Source organism: Aptenodytes patagonicus, chromosome 2 (assembly GCF_965638725.1).
Source record: "Aptenodytes patagonicus chromosome 2, bAptPat1.pri.cur, whole genome shotgun sequence".
Lineage (NCBI taxonomy): Eukaryota > Metazoa > Chordata > Aves > Sphenisciformes > Spheniscidae > Aptenodytes > Aptenodytes patagonicus.
Genome location: NC_134950.1, coordinates 23,151,114 through 23,174,992, shown reverse-complemented (window position 1 = coordinate 23,174,992; position 23,879 = coordinate 23,151,114). Strand labels below are relative to the sequence as shown.

The 23,879-nt window shown below is 36.9% G+C and overlaps 1 protein-coding gene across 1 annotated transcript in view; it reads right to left on the bottom strand.

Annotated features, from left to right (window-relative positions):
• The window catches only part of UBR5 (ubiquitin protein ligase E3 component n-recognin 5), a 92,473-nt gene that overhangs the window by 23,917 nt on the left and 44,677 nt on the right, over positions 1-23,879 (bottom strand). Inside the window, exons 13-28 of the mRNA XM_076329313.1 lie at positions 23,391-23,508; positions 22,354-22,538; positions 21,447-21,556; positions 19,753-19,865; positions 12,584-12,727; positions 12,377-12,488; positions 12,019-12,173; positions 10,900-11,097; positions 8,965-9,175; positions 4,788-4,914; positions 3,114-3,265; positions 2,620-2,715; positions 2,058-2,181; positions 1,633-1,730; positions 628-776; positions 181-272 (exon numbers count right to left, since the gene is read on the bottom strand). Of these exons, the coding sequence (XP_076185428.1) occupies positions 181-272; positions 628-776; positions 1,633-1,730; positions 2,058-2,181; positions 2,620-2,715; positions 3,114-3,265; positions 4,788-4,914; positions 8,965-9,175; positions 10,900-11,097; positions 12,019-12,173; positions 12,377-12,488; positions 12,584-12,727; positions 19,753-19,865; positions 21,447-21,556; positions 22,354-22,538; positions 23,391-23,508 (2,184 nt within the window). The remainder of the gene's footprint in view (positions 1-180; positions 273-627; positions 777-1,632; positions 1,731-2,057; positions 2,182-2,619; positions 2,716-3,113; positions 3,266-4,787; positions 4,915-8,964; positions 9,176-10,899; positions 11,098-12,018; positions 12,174-12,376; positions 12,489-12,583; positions 12,728-19,752; positions 19,866-21,446; positions 21,557-22,353; positions 22,539-23,390; positions 23,509-23,879) is intronic.

Sequence of the window (23,879 nt, the reverse complement as noted above, 5' to 3'; positions counted from 1 at the left end):
CTGGCCCATAAAATAAATCTTACAGAGCAGAAGGAAAAGAAGATATTTTAAATATTTTGTTAATCTTCTGTTCTCTAATATCTGAACACTTCAACCAAGGAAAAAAACTATTAACTCTCAGTAAACAAATGAAACCACAAAACATTGATTTAATTATAAGAAACAGAACACAATACTTACTTGCAGTCATGTCCTTTGTGACAGACCCTTGCACATTCTGTGCAACAACAAAGAGATTCCAATAGGCCACAAGTTCGGCATTCAAATATATCCTAAAAAAAATTTACCAAAAATATTATGCATAGTTTTCTCCCTACAGTGCTTGCAATCTCACAGCATTTCAGGTTACAGTAAAATTGCACTTGTTCAAACTGATGCCTTCACTTAGAAGTAAGTCAATTCTAGAAAGCTAGCCAGAGGGGAAAAGCCACACCCAAACAGCCATATTCTGACCAACACAGCCAGCTTTCAGAGTACAAATCAATTAGAGGAGGCAATAACTATACCAGACTTAAAAGTTACAGTAATTAAAACAATGCAACTTCAATAATTTAAAAATTAGATTAGTAGGCTAACACAATATGTGGTTGAAACACATTCCTATTTACTTAAAAAAAAAAGCCTTACTTGGTTGATATGTTCTGCACCAGTCCACGTAAAACTGCATGTATCATTACAACACAAAACATACAAAGGAGAGTCATCTGGATTTGTACCAGAAGGACAAACCATTCCCATAAACACATCATCTTCTTTTTCACTGGAAGTTGCTTCAGCTAAAAGAACAATAGAATACCAGTGTTAAAAACAACCTAAAAAAATAACAAAACCCCACCAACAGAACCATTCTTGACAGACATTTGCCATTACAAAATCCCATACAGAATTAGAAGTTTGAATAAAGTCTGTCAGTTTTTTGAGAAAGCTTTCTCCTTGTCACATTACAGGTATTTCTTATAGAAGCTGCTGCAAATTCCTGACTGAAAAATACAACCACCAACCCTTCCCCAGTTTTAAATTCACGGGTATTCTAACCAATTCAGTGGATCACCATTTTGAAGGATTAAAAAATAATTTATGGGCAATATTCTTATAAGGAATACACACAGTCCTATAGACCTTGTCACACCAGTTCTAATCTGCTTAAGTTTCTCCTGAAGTTCAGCTTCACATATTTCTCTTAAACAATTAAATACCAACATCGAAAGAGAGTCACAAAACATGTGTTTGTATAGAAGTCTTTTCAGGAACAGGATCTAGCTTGGCATACTACTTTGTCATATCATTTTTTCCAATTCAAAGAAAGAAGTTCCAGGTGATACCTTTGTGCTGCTGAAAAATAGTACCTTAATCCACTGATTAGTGGATGAATACTGAAAAGACTATACAGAACACAAAACCAGTAATATTCATAGAAATCTATTGTAATATACACACTACAGAAGAGGAAGATACTCCATAATAGCAAGATTTCCAAAACATGCAGCAATATACAGTGTTTTGGAAAGAGGTGTTTACCACCATCACCAGTTGCTCAAGCACATGTAATTTCACACACAAAAAAGCACTGTTAATACACATGCCAAACTTTAGAAGGAAACCACATGCTAATAATTACTGAAACTGGTGTACCTTTAGCAATTTTCTGTGCAGTTTCTAGAATTGTAATTGCAGCAGGATATGCCCGGCCGCTAACTGCCGACATAAATGGTGTCATGCCTCTTGCATCCCTAGGGAAAAAAACAACAGACAAGTTAAAACACACTGAAATTTTTTGTTATAACAGGAGAGGTAGGAAACAAATACATGAAGACTTAGCACTGCTAATCTTTTGCAAACAGAAAAACCACGGAGTGAATAAGCACTCTTTTATTTGTTTTACTTCCGTGAAATAGACCCAATTTTAAGGGATGGCAGGACACAAATACAGCCAATATTCTAACATTCTCCATTTTAACTAATGCGCCTTTAAATAACCTTTAAAAGGCTTCTATGTAATAAATTTCAGCTGATGTAACATTACAAAGGATAGTGAGAATTCATATGAAAATCCTTACTTAGCTGACAGTAATTCTCGAAGATAAGGTTGTAAAACAACACTATCACATAGTAATTTCAGTATGAAATGAGCATTTGCCTTCCGATCCTTTGATTCTACTACAGATGGTTCAGTAGAAGGACCTGTAATGAGAAAAAAAAAACTGCAGAGAAACAGTTTTTCCTCAGAAAATGACTACCTATTAAAAGCAAATAATTCAATGTTTCACTGGGGTAATTAATCAGTAGCTCGACTATTCAGTGGTTTGCCAGTTTCAGCAATATTTCACTGAAGTACTGTAAATTTCAGTTCCAAATTACATTCTGAAATACAGACAGTAATCCAAATTTCATACCGAATTCCGTATTTTTACATATTTGTCATTCCCCAGGTAAAAATAATTTTTACATAAAACACAGCATGGTGCTTAATTTACTTTCTGCACACTTGTGAAATTCTGCTTCAATCCAATCTTCATCTGATAAGAGGCATCTCCATATGCAGAAAGTCTGTGCAAGCAAAGACAGCTTTTGAAATCATTTTCCTTCTATAGCGTAATCAGATAAGCAGTATGCCCTCACCTGGTATTGTGGAGGTGCTAGGTCCTTGGCCGGTGCCAGTCGCTGCTGTGGTAAGAGATCCCACAGCGGGGGCCAGGATAAAATCAATGTCACCATCTTTCAGTAAACAGAACAGCAGGATGTATATCAATACATAAAAACATCCCTAACAACATGCTCTTTCTGCAAATGTCTAACACACTGCAGGTTTTCTGTATTTAATTGGTACTCTTTCCTACAAACGGCCACATTCCTAGATTAGTAAAGTAACTCAACATTACAAAACACACGTCACAGAAGTTTGACACCAGCGTTAGAAAGACACACACTGGATTTAAAAACAGCTGTTAAGTCTTCAGTAAACTCTTAAAGCTACCTCAATGACCTCTTGCTACCTCAATGACATTAGGTATTTTAGTTTCACGCTGAAATCTAAGTGATTCACATTAAAAGCCATCGGTTCCTTTATTAAATCTCTCATTCTACAGTCTAATGTGATACATGAGCAGACTTACCCGGATCCATTGCAGGAGGATCTGGAACCCAGCTGGGAGGAGCTATTGGTGGAGAAACCGGGTCTTGGTGATCACTTGACGAAGCACCAGCTTCATGTCTGCCCAATCCAGCAGCTCTCAAGGACCTTCTCATCATTTCCCTTAATCTCAGACTGAATACAAAACCAAGGTAAAAATACTATCTCATTTTCATTTATAATGATAACATTTTAAAGCAGAATTTCACATTGAAAAAGGAAACCAAACTATTCTTGTCTCCATTTTTCTTCAGCGTAAAGAAGAATGAGCAAAGAGGTATTTTTCATTCCTGTATTCCATTTTGTTGCAACAGAATATAATGGCCTTGAAAGAAGAGTCAGCCAGCAACGTATCAAGGCAGATTTGAGCCCAGTATGCATCCCTAGTCACCACAGCACTGCCTCTTGCAGGGAGCAGCTGCTGATGGGCATTATTACCACTATTTGACGTTCTTTTTACCGCAAACTCATTGCCATGGAGTGTTAAGCTTGTGCAAGGATTTGCTCTTGTTGCTGCTGTTTTTTCAAAATCTAACTGCAAGAAGAGGTTAATGAAAGAATAAAAATGGTGCTTGAAAAAATTTTTTTGAAAGGAGCTATTTGTTTAAAGTTATTTAACATGGAAGTACTACTTTACTGAGGACAGTCAGCAAACAATTTCAAGAAATTTTGTATCATCTTACTAGAGGGAAAGGTGGTAGGAATAAGGTAGAAGCCAAAGAACCCAGTGTGACACAAAGAGGTACAAACATAAAGGTGGTTTGGGGTTTTTTTGTTTTTGTTTTTTTTGTTTTTTTTTTAAATGCACTTCCTCTTAAGAGTAATGTCTCCTACAGAATGTGAGAGGGAAGCTTCAACCCTTAGCCTTATCTCCCACATCAAAAAGATCACGGTGATGAGGACTGTAGCTTGGGAAGGATAAAGACATCATTTCATGTCAATTGCTTTGATTACAGAGCTAAGTAAAAAAAATTGTACTGTGCCCTCATCCAGAGCGCTCTGAACTGACTAGAACTCAGCACAGATACCGTCAAATTCCCTTGACGTGAGCACCACTCAGTTACCATCATGGAAAGAGGAAGAACATAAATTTGACATAAGAAATTAGGATTCTGTCAGGGTCAGAAACCTATCCTTTACAGCCATCTTGGTACAAAGGACTCCCACTACAACAATGATTGCTTAGGATAAAAAGAATCAACTTAAGTTCTTCCCCACTGGTGTTATGTTGATCTCAGTATTATTCATCTGTGTAAGTGACCACCTCCCTCAGAAATTCTCTTAAAAGGACAAGCCTGAGTGCTATTATAGTACTTCTACGATACTTAATTCTCCTTGGTAAAGAACACTAGAGCTTATCCTCAAATTCCCTTTCCCCACAAGGAAGAGCATTTCTACTTTACAACTGAGGAGACAATGCCCCAAACCCAGAAAACAGAATTAGTTTAGAAATATCCCACCATTAGTTCTCACACCAGAAAAGGCTTCAAAAAACCCACTAGAGCTCTAGTTTGGTGCTTGAAGAAGTGAAATCTGACTTTGAACTAGTAATAGAGCCCATTCTTAAACTAGACTGAAGGAAAAAATTAATAAGAGATTGGTAATTAATGTGGAAATTAGCATACAGAAAACAAGAAGAAAGCATTAGTCAGTTTACCTTCTGCTGCTTGATGATCCTGCCCGATTTCCTGGACCATTACTTGACACAACGGAGATTGCATTTGCAATAGCTTCCACAGCCGAGAGCCTTTCAGCAAATGTATTCCTTTCAGAGCGCTCTGCTTCTGAGAAATTAAGAAAAGTGTTAGTGCCAAAATTTCACTTGGGAAAATTATAAGGAAGGAGTATAAAGTATGAAATGTCACTAATCATAAAATGTTCCCTGCTTTTTTTTTTTTTTTTTTTTTTTTTTTTTTTTTAAAGATTTAGAGGGACAGCATAGGTTCATATACAAATTTTTATTTTGGACGAGCTTAACCATGATTCTGACTTGGTTTGGTTTCTAAAAGGCCGTCAAGGAAGGAAATTCAAGGCACCCAAATTCCAGAACAAGCTTTCAGTTTTCAGTATCATCAAGAGACAAGGACCTATCACATAGCTGATTCCAGACACTTGCTGGATCAAGGCTTCAAAAGTAATGACAACCAAAAAAACCCAGAACACCACAAAAAGAAACCCCACGCTCCACAATGAGCAGCCATGAACAACAATGCAAAGTTGTGGGCTTGTAAAGATACACACTCTACTTATGAGCATGCTTTGGAAAACTAACTGTGTTATAATAAGGTAGCACAATCAGTTTACATCAGAAAGAATGAGCATTTCTTCTAACATCTAAAACCCTAAGCACCATAACACCTAAAGGTCCTAGTCATAATGAGGACCGAATTGTGGCAAATGCTATACAGAATATAAAAAATTGCCTAGTTGTACAGTTACAGTATACCTTGAGGCAGCCACCTGAATCAAAGACCTAATGTAGATTTATTTATCTACAACATAAAGACACAGATAAAGCAGTAAAGTCAGCTGTACAAGGTTTGCACAGAGTAACAGTCATTGCTTCTTTAGGAGCTACTGACAATTAAAGATCGCATAGTCACTACATAGCAAATTATGAATCACGACAGCCATGGATCCAGAAAGAACTGAAAGAGAAGCCACTTTTAGCATGATACAGGCCAGGAGAGGGGCAATTTGCCTTTCAACAGAGTGAAAGCCAATTTTTGGTACAAACTAGAAGGAAAAGGTATATTTCTGGAAAAATAAAAAAATTTCCTTAAAGTGACTCTGATCATTCTTGCAGGACATGTCTCAAAGTTGCTATGGCTAGCGCTCAGTTTCCATTTGAAGGCTTTTCAAACTGACAGTCACCATCCTCTGCACGCATATTTTCTCCACTGACAGTACTAAGACCTGGATAATTCCCTTTTTCTTTTTTTTTTTTTTTTTTTTTTTTAAACAAGAATGTACTATTAATACCTTTAACTTTGAGTTCACAGAATAAGGTAATTCAATGGTGTTTGTCAGCTTTTATAGTATGTTTATTCTTTAGATATTCTACTCATGACTACCTGAAGTAGCAAAGATCTTAGGTTTTGCTTGTTCTCAAGCACGTGCAGGTTTCTTAGACAAAAATCACCTACTACCCACAGCAGACGACTATCAAGCACTTAGCAGAATATTACTCTTGTGCTCCTAGTTCTATACTAGTTCACCTGTAGTTGTAAATGAATTGCCATTGTATTTGTGCTGTACTCCTGTCTAAGATCCACTAGTTCTCTCAACTCATGACCCATCACATAGTACTTCTGGACCCCTCACACGGGGGGGTCACAGCTCTTGAGAGTGATCCCTCAAGCAATACAAAGCAATACAACCATTCTCTGCAACAGAGAGATTTCAGCTATCCTTGGTCCCACAGTAAACTAACTGAATTTTCACTGTTCCACTTATGAAGTTAGTATTCATTTTTGGAGACCCATCAATTGTAAATGCCCTGGCTCTAAGGGTAATTTGCTGTTCTGTTGTATAATGAAACCTGTCCCAATTCTCTAGAAAAAACTCAGTTTGTAGGTGTTCAGTAAAGTTATCTGAAAATTAGTATCATAACTCTTTAATGCTTTCGCATGCTTTGGGCATTTCTTTTGGACCTGTCTTTTCCCAGATCCTTTCTGTTGGCAAGACTGAGGAGATATCAAATCACAGAGAAACAGAGCAGCCTTCCCCCAGCTTTGCAGGTCTGGGGCCACTTTTCCTGCAATTCATCTATTCAGTCCTGCAGGAGCTATGACGATACTAGGCACAGGATCTGAGAACAAAAAAAAAAAAATCTTATCCCTGCTCTCAGTATTCCCTTTCCGGCACTTAAGGAGGAATTTGTATGAAGAAGAGTGATGGATCTCAGGCAGGTACTAGCTAGGAAGGGGCAGTATGTTCTGTAATTGTTAAGGAACATCATATCTGGAGTCTGGAATTGAAGCCTTTACTCCTAAATCAAACTTCTTTTACAGTTTAACAGATGGCTGTATAACTTACAGACAGTACTATTCGTCACCATTGCCCTCCAGATGATGCACAGAGCTTGTCCTAATATCCATTGCTAACAGTTACAGTGGAAGGTGAGTGTGATTTGAATCTAAAGATATGAATCCCCTTTTAAAAGTTTTTGTGAGGGGAAAGAGAGAGGCAGAGGGGTATTAAAACTCTATCAGGTTCACATTTTTCATTTTTCAGGAAGTTAAATTACATCCAAATGAACTTACTGAAAAAATGTCAAGGTTGCAAAGACAAGCACTCAAATTAGGAAAAGTCAGATTAAGTTTGCCCATGCATCCTTATTTCAGCTTCCTTGTGTGCTTACAGTAAAACAAACTTCAGTTACGCAGTTGGGTTTTGTTTGTTTGTTTGTTTTGGGTTTTTTTTTTGTTTTGGGTTTTTTTGTCCCATCCCCCCCCCTGCAACAAGACCCCTGCCTCAATCAGTGCACAGGATGGACAACACACTAAAGATGAAGCAATGAGCAAGCTGTTTATGCCTTGTTTGCTGCAACATTTGGAAGGCATGTAGTAAGGCAGCAACAGCTTGGCAAGGAGAGGGGGAAGCGTTGTCTTGTGTTTAATGCCACTGAACATCACTTTGGAGAACTGGAACCTATTTCTGCCACATCTAACAGCAAACAGAACTTTATGAAACAAGTTTTTACAGATGATCGTGATACATTTTACTCATTTCTGGACACCTAAAAGGTGCCTGACTCACAGAAATAATTAACATTCACAGAACAACTAAAACTACTATTAATCCAGCTCTAGAATAAAGTGTTTTGAAATAACACCTACTCAAAAAAATGAGATCAGGCCCTAGGCTTCTCAAACAGAACCCTCAAAATTAGTTAATAGCTTTGAATACAGAAAAACTTCAAGCTATAATACCTTCAAGAGATGAGAAAGCTGCAGCATTTACCCCCATTTTATAAATAGGGATATGAGGAACAATTAAGGTCTATAAATGACTAAAATTCAATGACAGCACCATACAAAATCCCACAAGGAAGTTCATTCATTATTCAGTGCAGGGTTTGTATGGTGTGCAATAAGTAAGGAATGGGGCCACACACTGAATGATGAGGATAAAAAGAAATATTGAATAGCTACCCATTCGGTGAGCACCGTCCATCTTGTGCACTGAATGAGGTAGTCCTGTGGAAAAAATAGTATGACGGTGTAATTAAAGACCATTTCACAATGCATACCCATGTATAGCACATGGGTAAACTTAATTCTGGCATTTCCTAATTTTTGAGTGCTTGACTTAGCAACCTTGTTCTGTTAAGATACTTTTTACATAACAGTATTTAATAGACATTTTAAAATGGTGTCAGTAACTGGCATTAACTGAAGGTCATTCTTTCACATTTCTTAAAACATGTCAACTGCAAGTAGCATTTCTTATTAGAGGCATTAACATATACTATAACACTTGAAAAATATTAAATACCGTTTCTCTTAAAAGTTTACTAGTGATATAATGGGGATACTAGTGATATAAAGGTGGAAAAATACTTGTTTTCATCTAAAATTAACATGTGGATGTGAAAAGTTTGTCTTTTACAATCAATAAAAACAGCTTAGTATTCTTAACTATTGAATTCTTATAAATCCTTATGAGAGTAATAAAAATGTTGTCTCCGCACCTTTGAAAGGCTAGGACACATTTTAGGTGCTAAATTTTAAGATACCCATATATGAAGAATGCAGCCTTTATTTCAAATGTTCTTGAAAATGCATAAAAAGTTTATTTTCAAAGTATTTTCATGATATTGTTGAGCTCACCCTCTTCCTCTTTTGTTTCTTTGTTGCTGGTTGGAAAGCATACAGACACACAAGCATGCAGAATATTGCGATTTCCGTCACATCTATGGCCAAGGAACGTCTGCAGCATTTGTGGATTCTGATCCAAGACAACTGCTTGTTCAAGATTCATCAGGTATTGTCTGCAAGCCTCATAGTCACATCGGAGAATGTGCTGCATTAAAGTTTGTTTCTGTACTCAAAAGAATGAAATATTTTAACAATTTAAAACACAAAAGGCAGACATAAAAGTTTCCTAAGTACTTCTAGTTTTCCATTTTTGAAATTAATAGAAAGGTCTAGATCTAGGACATTGGCTGGAAGTCAGTGCAGAAACTGTTGAGAATACACATCATCTCAATTACAGCACTGTTAAAAACAGAAAACAGCATGCATTCAGGCACAGACAAGTTAAAGGAAAGGAGAAGCTTAAGCCGCAAAAGCTATCAGGCTCACAAAAGTACATCTTTGGCTTCATAGCTGGGCTTTTAAGATAGATTACTTCTATTTCATGGCTACACGTAACATGGGAGAAGTGGTACAACTGAAAAAACTAAGGGGTCTACATTAACTAGCTCTTACATATTTGTTTTAAACAAGTGATATACACTCTGAGAAGTGAATGAATAGAAGCTGTTGAAGGTCTGGGAGGCTCACCCCATATATAACAAGCTTTTCCCCAGTGATGGAATACTCCACTGCGAAATCAATCTCAGTCTAACAGGTACACAATACCTCCTGGTGGCAGCATCGCACACAGCAGATCTAACTAAACCACCAAACCACGGACGGGTTGTCCTTGTTTTGGCTGGGATGGAGTTAATTTTCTTCCTAGTAGCTGGTACAGTGCTGTGTTTTGGATTTAGGATGAGAATAATGTTGATAACACACCCATGTTTTAGTTGTTGCTAAGTAGTGCTTACGCTAGTCAAGGACTTTTCAGCTTCCCATGCTCTACCGACTGAGAAGGCTGGAGGTGCACAAGAAGCTGGGAGGGGGCACAGCCAGGACAGCTGACCCAAACTGGCCAAAGGGACATTCCATACCATGTGACGTCATGCTCAGTATGTAAACTGGGGGAAAGCTGGCCGGGGTGGGGGGGGCCACTGCTTGGGGACTGGCTGGGCATCGGTTGGCAGGTGGTGAGCAACTGCATTGTGCATCACTTGCTTTGTATATTCTATTATTATTATTGTTGTTGTTGTTATAATATTTCAATTATTAAACTGTTCTTATCTCAAACCCATGAGTTTTCTCACTTTTACTCTTCCAATTCTCTCCCCCATCCCACTGGCGGGGGGGGGGGGGGGGGGGGGGAGTGAGCAAGCGGCTGTGTGGTGCTCAGTTGCCAGCTGAGGTTAAACCACAACATGGGTTTATGCAAGTATGATATATAAATTCACAGTAGAACTATTTATACAGCACCACAGCTGAGTACAGAACTCTACAGGTGATTCAAGTGAAAAAAATCTTCGCTTGACTCTAGTAATTTCCTAATGTATGGTCCAAATATAAGATTTAAAAAAATAAAAAAGTAAAAAAAAGAAAAAAAAAAGTATTGCATTCACAAGAAAACAAGTTGTTGGATCCCTCAGAAAAACTGTGCACCCATAAAACAAATAAAATTGTACACTGGTAGTATACATAAAATGGTAACAGTTTTAAAAGTAATGCCTAAAAAGATATTACTAGTTAAAAGCCTGATACAGAAGCCATGCACCCCCAAAATGGATCTCTCACTTTACTACGTAAATTTGTTTGTGCTTTCATGTTTCTAAGAGAATCTTCTGTTGAAATTAATTTCTTCGAAATAGCGAAAATACAAATCGGTATGTAAACACAAAGCTGCTTTAAGCATAACTTTATAAAATCAAGAGAAAAAAAGCACATAATTCTGTAGTAAAGAAAATATTTTACCTCAACAGCCATAATGATAATAGCAGCTTTCTTTTTGATGGTCGAGTTAGCAGGAAGATTTGTTAAGGAATGAACACCCATTCCAAGACTACTAATAGGTGGAAGATCAAGCCAGTCAGGGTCTCGTATCCCACCCATACAATCTTTTGCCATTGGATAGATTGTACCATTTCCATCTCTAAGAATAATAGGAGATTCCTACATTTGGGAAAAAAGTTTTATCATTAAGTCTCCACAATTTATAAATATTATCCTTCCCAAAAGGTCCAGTTCTGCTTGACTGCCAACAATGACAACAGTTTACCTAAAATTCTCATTTACACTATTGTCTCCTATCATTACAAATGGCGCAGGATTAAGATACCAGATTCCCTTTCTCAAATGCCTGAAGTGTGCTTAATATAGTAAATACTATTAAAAGTATCTTCTTTATGATATACATTCATTACGAAACATTACCAATGAAACATATAGTACCTATACTTTTAGCTTAGTTAAATGCTCCAAAGAAAGTTGAATATATTGAAATGAAACATTCAAATTCAGTTCTTTTGCCAAAAATGTTTCCTTCAACTATGTGTGTTTGTGGAAGTTACTAGAATGGTTTTGGTATTTTTTCTCAGCCCTCCTCATGGATGCCTGCACAGTGTAATCAAGCTGTATAATCAGATAAAATAAGATACTTAACATTGGATAGTAGAAAGAGTTGCACAAAACCTCGATATATCATTTTTAGTATCAAATACAGATTTTTTTTTTTGTTAACATTTCCATTTATTCTCAAGAGTGGATTTTCATCTGATCCAATTCCAAAATATAGCTAGATAACAAGTTTACACTAACACAAGAACTACTCTGTCAAGTTTTTTCCCCCCTTTTTATCTTTTATTCAAGGTAGAATTTGAGTAAGTTTATTAAAAGTGCTTAAGAGAGTTAGATTGCTATTCCCCTTGAGCCTGCAAAATATTAATGGTACCAGCAAGTCTTTCATAACCCGTTTGAAGAACTATTTCTTTGCCAGTCTTTGGAAAAGCCTTACAAAAGGTTGTACCATCCCATTCAAAGATGACCGAAGTGAAGTGCAGTGAGGTTAAATGATTGAGATATAAACCCACAAACCTGTCCAGCTGTAAAAATAGCAACACTTCTCTCATTCTGACCCAGGAATGCAATGCTGCTAGTAGGGAAATTATTTTCCTGTTCAGCCTTTCCTGTGGCAAGGTCAAATATGCAGTATCGAACCCAGTTCCCAGTTTTCAGAACAGCATGCACTCCTTCAAAGATACACGAAGAAAAAAGTTAATGTCTTTTACTGACAGCATCCAGTAAAAGAACTCCTAACTAAAGCACTTTTAAGAAATTACTTATATAAATGGAAACAACTGTTTATGTTAGTTTGACAGTAGTTGTTTTCCACTAGGAAGAGACAGGTAATAAAGGATCCAACAGAGTATCTTATGGGGTAAGTCCTACTCACCTTTTGAATCTACATTTACTGCTAGGATCTCTGTTTTTTCAGGAATACACAGCTTTTTAGGTGTCCTTTGAAAACAGTCAGGAACTTTTGGAGTTCCACCAGTTTTTACAACCTGAAAACATACGTAAAATTTTAAGATACAATTAAGCACACACTGCTGACATTTCAAAATACTGATTGTTTTCTCAATGTTTCACAAAGACATACCTGCAGTTCATCTATTCTGAGCAGCCTACAGTCTTGGAGGAGAGAAGAAGGATCAGGATCTGAATTAGAACTGCTCTGACAGTTTGCATTACTGGAGGTGCCTGGAAATTTCACAGCAACGTAGGCACCATCCACTTTTAGCACCTACAAGCAGAACACATTACAGTTTTACCAAAAGCTTTGAATAGAAACTGTTTTGGTTGATTTGCTTCAAAATAAACCAGACCTTTCTCAGGAAAAGAAAAAAGTTTACAACAGTCAGTGATAAAATTCTACAGCTTTTGGTCATTAGCCTTGTTGTTTTGCTAAAATTACTGAAGTCTTTAAAACTTGGATCTCTTCATGACTTCATAGGCATCCTGAATCAGATGAAAGGTCCCTCCATTTCAACATCCTATGTCCAACAGGAACCAACCCCAACTGACTAGAGAAGCTCCTACTGATACTTCCCTGGTATCTTTCCAGCTTCCACCCACTGGAAACAGCAGGACAACTTCATGTTTAACAGCCTGGATAGACCCTTATCTTATTAATTTGTCCAATCACTTTTGGAAATAAACACTATTCTTGTGGCAATGAGTTCCAAATATTAGCTAACAATTCAACAAAAAACATCTACACTGAGCCTCTTACTTCTTTAAGTGTCCATTAGCTCTTGTACTACAAGAAACAGGAAATCTTTTTTTTTTTTTTTTTGGCCCCATCCAAGAATTTTTAAAGCCTCTGTTGCAGAGCCTTAGTGCTCATTCCTCAAGATGACTGTGCATAGTGGAAAAAAGAAGCGTTGGTTTATGGGTCTATTACCTGTCCCTTACACTCGATGATAAAGTTCTCCACTCAGTCCCTTAGGACTGAAAGATACAGACAAGTCTATCCAGACTTACTTCATGCACCTGTGTCTTTCTCTGCCCTCCAAGGAAATGGAAGTTATTCAACCCCACACTGACACAGTCATTTCTGAGACTGTAAGCCTCTCTAAAGAGTTGCTGCCATGCATATCTAATCAGAACTGTCAAAACAGGTTTCCTTGATATAGAAACATCTTATGCTATCACCAAACAGCAAGGCCCTTTGAGTTTCCAGCTGAGACCATAATTTTCTCAAAAGGAAAACAAAGCTACGCAGGAAGGGGGCAGGGGGAAGGACAGACAATGTTTTAATTTTGAGTAGAAATAAGATCTCGGTATGCTCTCAGTCTTGATCAAAACTAGATATGGGCAACTGTCAATCTTGATTAGGCCCTAATTTCTCAATAGTTTCTACACAGAAAGTGCTTACAAAGCAATATTAAAGATCTAGATGTAATCAACTTTATATAAAACATCCCTGACAATAAAAATCACCTCTCAAATTTTCAAGATATTGTAGGTAATAAAAATCCAGGCATTCCCATATTTCTCTCAATTTCTCTAGCTAGGTGCAGCCTATCAAGCATGCCAGAGAAAAGGATATATTGACAAATATGAAAGTATTAGCAGATTTTTTGTAACAAAGATTATTGTGCATAGAGTCAGAGCACTTGCTCCCCATACACTGAAACTTCAGTCTAGCAGCAGAGTTCCTAGTTCTAGTAGTAGAGCATCACTGACGGCTGTAAGGATACTACCCCAAAATTTCAAAATTCAGACCTCGTCAAAAGATTAATGAACATTAACTCTGATCTAGACTATACAAGGACGGATTTCTGTTGAGACTTGCAAGACAACACTCTAGACAAAAATCACGATTTGGTCAAAAAAATTAATCAAGGTACCTTAAAAACATCTAAATGTAATCAGACTAACTTGTAAGCCTGAAATCACATGCCAATGGTTCGACCACAGCTTCTAGTCTGACATGTAGAATTTTTTTTTTTTTTAATGACTAAATGTTGCTACAAAAGCTTTGTAAATCTGGGCTGCTTCTGAAAACAGAAGATTCTAAATGGTCAATGTCTAGCAGGGCATATGATACCTTGTTTATGAAGTTTCAAATTTATAATCTGGGGGGGTGGAAGAAACACACCTTAAGAAAAGGCACAATCCCCAAATATTTAATATATCCTATCTCCATAACTAAAAGTTTTCTTCTACATGCTTTCTGGCTGCTCTTAGTGATATCACCTACACCACTTTTCACTTACATCACTTTTCATGTGTTCAAAGAAATGCTGACAGTTTTTAAAGTGCTGGAACTCTATGGTGACTCTTTCAGGGTCCACATGCCAAATATTTTTTTCTTTCCCATTTTGTGGTTCAAGAAGAAAATAATGTATCTTTAAAAACTGGAAAATATGTTTATTAAGATTTGCTTGAGAAGAAATTCACCTCTTCAAAGGGTAACTAAAATGCAGCTCTTGAGTTAAACAGTTACTACTACGGCTATTGGCTGTTACACAGAAAGAAAATAAAACTATCCATTGATGTAGCAAGCAACTAGGAGCTTGAGTGAAACACTTGATAGCGATTGTACATAGAAAGCTCCAAAGCAGAGATGTGGTTTAACGGGCTGGCACTAAACAAGATAAATAAGCAACATCAACATTCCTCTTTAATCGAAATTATAGAAGTCTGAATTCATTGAAAAATGCATTAACAAAAATAAAATGCAAGAGCTTAAAGGATTTAGATGGTTTAGCTTACAAAGCTAATGTACTTAAACTGTTCATACTGCTAATGCAAAAGTTTCATCAATTAGAAACAAGCATTTTTACAGAACTACATATACAGTGTTTGCCTTATTAGGACTAAATTAAAAGAACTGAATCAAACAAATGAAAAAAGCAAGCAACAAAATGGAAGTTTAAGGATTTTTTTCCAAAAGCAAAATACCTTTCAGAGCATTTTCAACTACAGGATAATGAGATCTGATCTTTCTTTTTAATGGAAGAAAAAATTGAATTGATAAACTGAAAGACGAACATACTTGTTATCTGCTTTACCCTTAACCCATTGCCACACTCCTTTAAACCATAATGCCAAAGCACACTGATTAGCAGAAACCATTCAACTGAAGTCCCTTCCTCAAAAGGAAGTGGAGGCAGGTCCTGAGCCCCGCTTCTCCTCCCCTGTTCCCTCTTATGGTTGTTAATTTAAAATCACATTAACAATAGGCTGAGTAGCCTCTAAAAATAACAAAGTTGACTACCAGCACTTGAGCCTTTCAGAAGCAAACCTGTTTGGATCCACTGATAATCTGTAGAATCTTTCCCTCTCCAGAATCACCATATTCCCTCTCAAGACACAGCAGCAGAAGACCAGGGAAAATACATTTTTTTATTTCTTATCTAATCTCCTTGTTGGAATGGGAGAAATTTCAACATCACAGAAAAGGTTTCTACCTCTACTCTCCAAGTAGAATGAGCACTTCCAAAGAAACACTGACAAATTTTTTAAAATATTCAACTTCCAAGGATTAAAAACAGATTCCTAATAGGGATTAGGCAACTGTTCTGGGACTATATCCAGCCTGAGCTCGTTCAACTTATCCTTCTCACTGGAAGGCTTCAATCTCAGACAGAAATCAAACAAAAACTAAAAAGTTCAAGTTACTGACTGAAATAATACAATGCAAAGTACAAGTTAAAGAACAAACTACTCAATCCAAATTTATGTTTCACAAAATCCCTACGACTTGATTAGCTTTCTGGGCATAGGAACTGCAAAACTGGTAATACACAGAAGTCTCACCTGACTGAGGATAACTTTGATGAACAGAAGCAGTTTGGGGAGGCCTTGGACACTGCCAATGGAAAGCCTCAGACCAAAATGAACCGCAGCTGCCAAAGAAGAAAAAAGCAGCTCCAACCCAGGTTCCCTACCCTTTTGTTCTAACAGTGGTTCCAGATACCATTTAAGTCATTCCAGAAGAGGAGATCCAGAAGCTAATGTGGATAAGTAGAATATCCCAAAGTGCATGGGATGGACAAAACCAGCTTCTATTCCTCTGATACCAGTGAGCAGTTACAAAGGCTTATTTCAGCCCATATCTTTTCTAAACAACACTGAAAGAAGACTCCATCAGATTTCTCACCAATGCAGACAACAGAAGAGACAAGTGACAGGCTTTTTCATTCCATCAGTCTTCCATTAGGTGGATAATCTTATAATCATTACCTCCTCCATCTAATGACAGACTTGGAGGAATAAAGGCTTAGTTTTGTTCCAAGCCCATGAAGGATTTAAATTGAAATGAGATTGGAAGATAATACATTCCAAGGAGAAAGATTACTAAATCCAAGAGTATATCTAGCAGACTTCTGCTTTCTTCATTTCTTTCAAGACTCCCCCAACATAAGAACTTCTGCACTCTTGCCACACTCTCTGGTCATTTGTTGCTTTGGCACCATACACAATCCACATTTACGAAGCAGTGTGTAAAATGCTGGTTGTACGATGTACTAGTATCAGAATAAAACCACAAGCAGTCATCTTAGGTCTTAGCACTCAGGGGAGGGCTGTTACTATATCAAGATCAGTAAGAGCCCAGAGAGAAACAGGCGTGTTAGAACTCGACACCATCTACCTGCCCACCGTTCTACAAATGGAACACAACAGTGGTCTAGGAAGGATTTTAACCAAGCACTTTTTGGAGACATTATGAAGTTGTTGCATACATCCAAAAGTACAGGAACACAAATTTTCCAGAAACAAAATTATTTCAGGAACACAGGCTGAGCATCAGTAAATCTGAACCCCCTTACTATCTCTAAATTCCACCTCCTGAAACCTATGTGAACAATTCTTTTTTGTGTAAAACAAAGAATTATCTAAATATTTTTAAAAGGTGGCATACATTTTGACAGAAGCTCACGGCTATCATACTTTATTCACTTTATTCTAAAGAATATAAATGTTCAAAATTACAGATGCTCTTGCAGGTAAAAGGACAGAAATAATTTTTTTGTTCCTCTTACTACTTCAGATCTGAATCATTACATAAGGCAAGATTTTTGGCCTCACAGATCAATTAGTTTAGTCCAATTGACTTCATGTTGTGCTCAAAAAACATCCGCCAAATTACCAGTGTGTACTTCTCAGACGTCCTAATATTCACATGCTCCATAACCACGTATTTTACTCGATGACAGCACTTTGAGAGAAGCTAAGTGTTGCTCTATTGACACCACGCTTTGTAACATCAAGTACTTAAAACAGTGCTTCAAAGCCTTTCCAGTTTTCTGAAACACCAAAGGTTAACAAATTCCCAGGTTACATAGGAATAGTATATTCTCACGCAGGATGCTCATGCCACTGGAGGAGGAGGCCATCCGTACCAATACAAAGATTTGACTTTTTAGAATGACATTCAGTAAACAAAAGACCATGGAAGACCAAATGAAGGTATATCTGGGTGGACTCTAAAAGGGTAGGACTTCTTAACCCATGAAGTCTTAAGAGCCCAAACCCATATGACTATGTTTTTGCAGTCTGAACCTCTGCACGCATTCAAAAATTATATATGCACAGAACAGCCAGATTGTTCAGAATTCAAATCCTCTTTGTGCTTAATTCAGCTCACAACAAGCTAAATTACAAACATTACTGTTGCACAATGAACAACATTAGCTATTCCGGAGCCTGTAGGAAAACACTGCAAAGACTAACCCTTCCGCAGACTGAGGTGCCTCCAGTCTTTTTCATACAATCACATAACTGATCCAAATTACAAACAGAACATAAACAGGGCATAAACTGTATTTCTGTCTTTAACCTGGACACCACTAGGCAAAAAATTTTTATGGTTTTATCTGCTGGATTCTATCTAAACTCTAAAGATAAAATGTTACAAAACTGTAAAAGGAGAAAAGTGAATGACCATATGCATCACTGGAAAAGGACAGCATGCTTTATAAAGAAAAAAAAAAGCAGCTTTGCCATAAACGACTGATACAGAATAGACCCAGCACCAATAACTCTATTCAGAAGACAGCCCACTTACTGGTTTTAGCAATTCAGTGAAAATACCAACATATAAAAATTCAAGCTCTTCTATATTTATTATAGTAGTTCTTTTATTTTTTTATATATATATTATATATATATATGTATGATGCAGCACACAAAGACAGACACCTTTACAACTGTATACAGAAATAGTAAAACAGTCTCTGTCCTGAAAATCTTAGGATCTAAAACGGGAAGGACAGATAAAGACAACAGGGGCTTTCCCAAAGTTGGTATGAGAGGCAAACAATGGTTTCAGCGACTTCAACTAGCTCTCAAAAACTCATTTACAGAAACTGAAGTGTTTCAATGAATTAAGTTGCTCCATATTCCCTTTTGCAGAAATGACCAAAACTTGATAATGAAAATTCATTGTGGGCCTCCTCCTTTCAAAGATAGTGCTCAAGGCAAATCTTCCACTCCTGCACAAGTAAACACATTAGGGATGCAAGTAAAATAACTCTGACTAAATCCAGCTGCTTTCTGTTGGACAATTATTTCCTCTTCTGGTAACTTTTTTTTTTTTAATCTTCTATGGATGAAGTAGAAAGCAATCCAACCTTTTCATTTTGTGGAAAACCTTTATTGGCTTTCCTGTTGCTCTTATTTTTGAAAAGCATAGCAGAGAACTGTCTAGATGACCTAATCCCTCCTAACATCGCACAACAATGCCAATGGAGAAACAAGTATTTTCTGACCTTAGTCAGAGCAAAGGTTTACTAGAGAGAAAATGAAAAAATTACAAAGGACCAAACAAACAGATTTTCTGGAGTAATAAGTCAAATAACTTTATAGTCATATTAATGAAGCATGTAATTTCTAATCAAAACACTTCTGTTCTTCGGTTGCTAGAACATGAGATTCACCCAAACATTCAGCTGATGTGTATGTAAAAGTCAGTCACAACACGTGTAACTCTTCACAATCTCACTGGCCATGTGGGAGCTATTGCTCAAATCACCAAAAATAATCTTTTGGATAAAACCACACCTGCTTTTCTCATATTGTGGTTCAACTTAAAGTACCCGAATGTTTTAAGATTCACCACGTTTTATTCATAACACATTCAGTCTATTACTATCATTGTGTTATGGACAAATGAAAATGCTACAAAAGTCATACTAGTCGGAAACATTCTCAAGCATCCCCAAAACTATGATTCTTTTAACAGTTAGCTTATCTAAAAGGAAAAACTTTTTTTTCCTCCTTCCCCAAAGGTGGTGGGACAGCATATTTTAGACAAACCTTGCCAACAGGAACATTCTTAACGTCTTCCACAAACACAACTTCCCTCAGAGACCACTGCTCTTCATTCACTTTCTCCTCCTCTTTTGGGGCAGGAGTAGATCGTCGTCGCTCTAAGACAAAAAAGTTATTACCAAAAAAAAAAAAAAAAAAAAAAGACTTGAAATATTTAATCAAAGCATCAAAATGCAATGTTCAGTAAACACCAAACCTTTCCCCCAAAAAAGATTATCAACAGTCAAATCTAGAAACTAACAAGAGGTTAACAAGAATCTGACTTCAAAAGTCAGAGCTACCTAACAGTATACCATGCCACTTTCATGTTTTTCTATGAAATTAGCACTAATAAAGCCTATCTGATAAACAAAGCAATTTTTAAGGACATTTAAGCAAAATAATTCGAATACAAGAAATGTTTTGGCAGGGCTCAGATATTCATGCTGTAAGTAAAAAGACTGACATCGTAAGACCCTTCATTCAGACCTGCTACAGTGCTTTATATCACCCTTACAAGAAGTCTGCTTGTCCACTAGGTATGGATTTTTTGGTAAACATCTAGAAGAGTAGTAAATGAGGCAGAAGATAGCTATTTGGGCTAATAGCAATTGCAATACAGTTAGATTTGCTGCAAAGACATTATCTGAACAGTAACTGTAGTACACTCAGGATCAAGTTTAAATACGTAACATGGCTAAATTAGCACTGACAACAACATTTAATCTCCTGAATTGAGTACATAGTATAATTAATATTATCAACATCTTTAAAGTAAGAAGCAGAGAACTTCTAAGCTGTGAAGTTAACTTCAAACACTAGTTCAAAATCCCAAGCAAAGTTATAATGGGAACAGTGAAAAATTACAGTTGAAAGAACTGCAAAAGAGAAGAAATCAATAGCAAAAGACTCTACTAGTAAAATTAATCAGTACTGCAGATCTGAGCATACGAGATTCTCAGTCACTGAATCAGGCCATTTGATTCTCTAGGTGAACGCTTCTTAAAACTGCAATATGTGAACAATTAGAAGAAACAGGAGCAGAGAGATTTCTTCAAATGATGGCATTGTAATTCACCCTTTATAAATGTATAGGTTTAAAAGGAGAAAAAAAATGCTTAAGAGGTCAGTTACACGAATTCTAATGCAGCCTTTGAGGTTTTTAAGTACAACTTGTACTATAAAACTTTTCTCACTGCTTTTGTATGTTAGTAAAGAATGCCTAGTTTTAGACGTACTATGTAATAGATGATGAACTACTGCTTTATGCACTGAAGTTCACCTGCAAGGCAACCTGTGCAAGAACAGCTTAATCTTGAACTTGTTTTGGAAAATTCCTTTTAACTTCTGGGCTGTAAAGAAATTCACTATCACATTGCAATTAAACATAAACAGCTTTATCTTCAGACTTCCTCTTGATAACCTCCTGAAAGATACTTTTGATACTGAGAACTAAGTGTTATGCTTGCTTAGATACACCTTACATCAAGTAGTCACTGCTTATACTAACATTTAAATTTAACACTGACAATTCACTGATTATCTGAAGTCTGTTACAAAAGCCTTCACATATATTGCAGTTCAGACTGAAAGACCAAAAAGGATTCTGAAATTAGTACAGAATCTTTGTAGAACTGCCTTTTATGAAAACTTCTTATCTACACATACATTCATGTTACTATGAGCTACACATTACTTACTATATGGCATCGATGCACTGCTTGCTATTGAAGACGCATCACTACAAGTGGAAGCTGGGGATGGCGGAGGACCCATCTCAGTTTTCACTGGTTCCTGTTTGCTTTCAGGTCTAGAATAAAAGGTGTTACTTAGAATGAAGAAAGAAAAAGGTGAAATCTGTTCCATGACAATGGGCAAAGTGTCAGTGTGTCCCAGCCATGTTCCTTTAATAATACTTTAATGAAATAACTCCATACTTGCAAACAACCATCCTAACTGACAAGGCTATACATCTGATGTTGGGAATGGTGCTACGCTGCTTAATCAGGGATTAGCTTTATAACATTAACTGAGCATAGATACAATATTACAGAAACTAAATATCCTCAGATGTGCTTCATTTGAAGACAGGAAGAATTATTACCTTTATACAGCAACCTGAAACTCTAGAACTGCTAAACTTTTTCAAGCTTTTCTTGAAACGGTTTAAATCTGTTTTAAGAAACATTTAAATGGCAATTGTCAACCAATGATTTTTTTTTCAAACTATGGAGGGGCTGAAACAGGTCTCTCAATGCCATGAAGAAGGGCCTGAAAACAGTTAGTTCCATAACAAAACCACTTTCAGTTATTCGAATATAAAATCTTGGAGACTTTATGAAAAACTGCAGGAAAGTCTTCATTTAATATTCCTTCTGCATTTCACATTTCCATAGTGGTTTCGCACAACTGAGACGCCTTTCCTGCAGTAAGCATTTCTGCACATTTAGCAGAGTTTACAAGAAAGCTAGAATCTTATGAAGAAGGCAAAAAGTTCAAACTGATAAAAACCCGACCTTCCTTCTTTTCAATTTTTAATCAATCACCAATTCAAGAGAATATGCAATAAAGGTGCTGTGTGTATGCATGTGTGTTCTCAACACTTACTTTGCCTCAGTAGTTTTGCTAGCTTTCTCCATGTTTTTCAAGCTCTCGGGTGACCGAAGCTGAAATCGACAGCTGTCATTCATGTTCCAAACAGATTCCATTAACACACCCACTTTAGGAATTCCAGCACTGATTGAAAAAGCAACTGCTCCAGCATGATAGAGGGGGTTATTTCTTAAACACACCTACAGATAGAAATATTTATTTCTATGAGAACAATGGATTATACTGAGGGAAATCACATATGCATGCATTTTCTTGGTGACATATATAGTAGCCAAAAAATAAGAAAACTTATGGAACTAGGTGAAGAGGAAAGTCAGCATGATGTACTATGCACTTTGCTAGGAAAAAAAAGGCTGTTGTGCAATTCACAGCTGAAAGCAACACCTTTAGCAGTGCAACTGTTTAATATATAGCATTTAGATGCTCAACCACAAAAGGAACAATTCACATAATAACACAGACTCATCCCAGAGTTGATTAGAATGGACTGGGAACCAGAAGAAGTGTGGTCCCTGGGAAGGAGCTGTTTTGTCTCATACTAGTTCTAATACTAATCACAAAAAGAATCCTACACCTCTGTATCAGCTATTAACCTTTTTGGTAAAGGCTTTAAACCAAAGGCCTATCCCACTGCATAAATAAATCAAACCCAGACTCTAATATTGCAGGCACTTAAATGCCAAATCATTTACAAAGTTATGTGCTCTACTGAGAATCGTATTTCCCTACTTACTTTCTCTCAAAATGCAGAATCAGTAGGTAAGTTAAAACAGAAGTACTTTATATGAGTACAGCTTGTTCCTCCATGTTTGCAGCAATAATCATACTTGTAAAACAACACCACCACTAACAGGACACATCAATTTACAGTCATATAATTAAAACATACTATTTTAATTCCATATTATTGATACAACTTTTGTGCATAACAAGAATAGAACCTAATTTGTTTTGGTTTGGTTTTTTTAAGAGCAGGCTGTAAGCTCATCATATAGCACTGTAAAAATGCCACTTGCGACAGTTGCACTTGCCTGGGTTCCAACAGTTATGTTTGGCATAGAGGAGATACCAGCACTAGACTTCGGCTTTTTATTTTTTGCTCTGGCCTTTTCTAGCATTTTCTTCCTTTGGCTGAAAGGAACTACACCCCTGTGGAAAAATGCATATTATTTAAAAAAAGGCTATGAAAGAAAGGCTTTGTTTGTAACTTTGAACAGTTTATTCCTTCTGCTTAATGTAGTCATGATCAAACATACAAGCCTCTGTGCCACCTTCTCCAAAATCTCAAAGCAGTGGAGAAATGAAGTCTTTTTCTATATTCACCCCCACTTTCCAAATTCATCTCAACTGGCCAATTTATTAGGAGGAGGAAGAGGGAGAGCACGTAAGACATGTCACTGCCAAATGGCTTTCCTTCTAGTCCAAAATGCTGCAAGACCTCTGTCATAGATGGTATGCTCCAGTCACAGCTTTCAAGTTGTGGGTTGTCCCCTCTGAACTCGAGGATATCTTTCCCATGA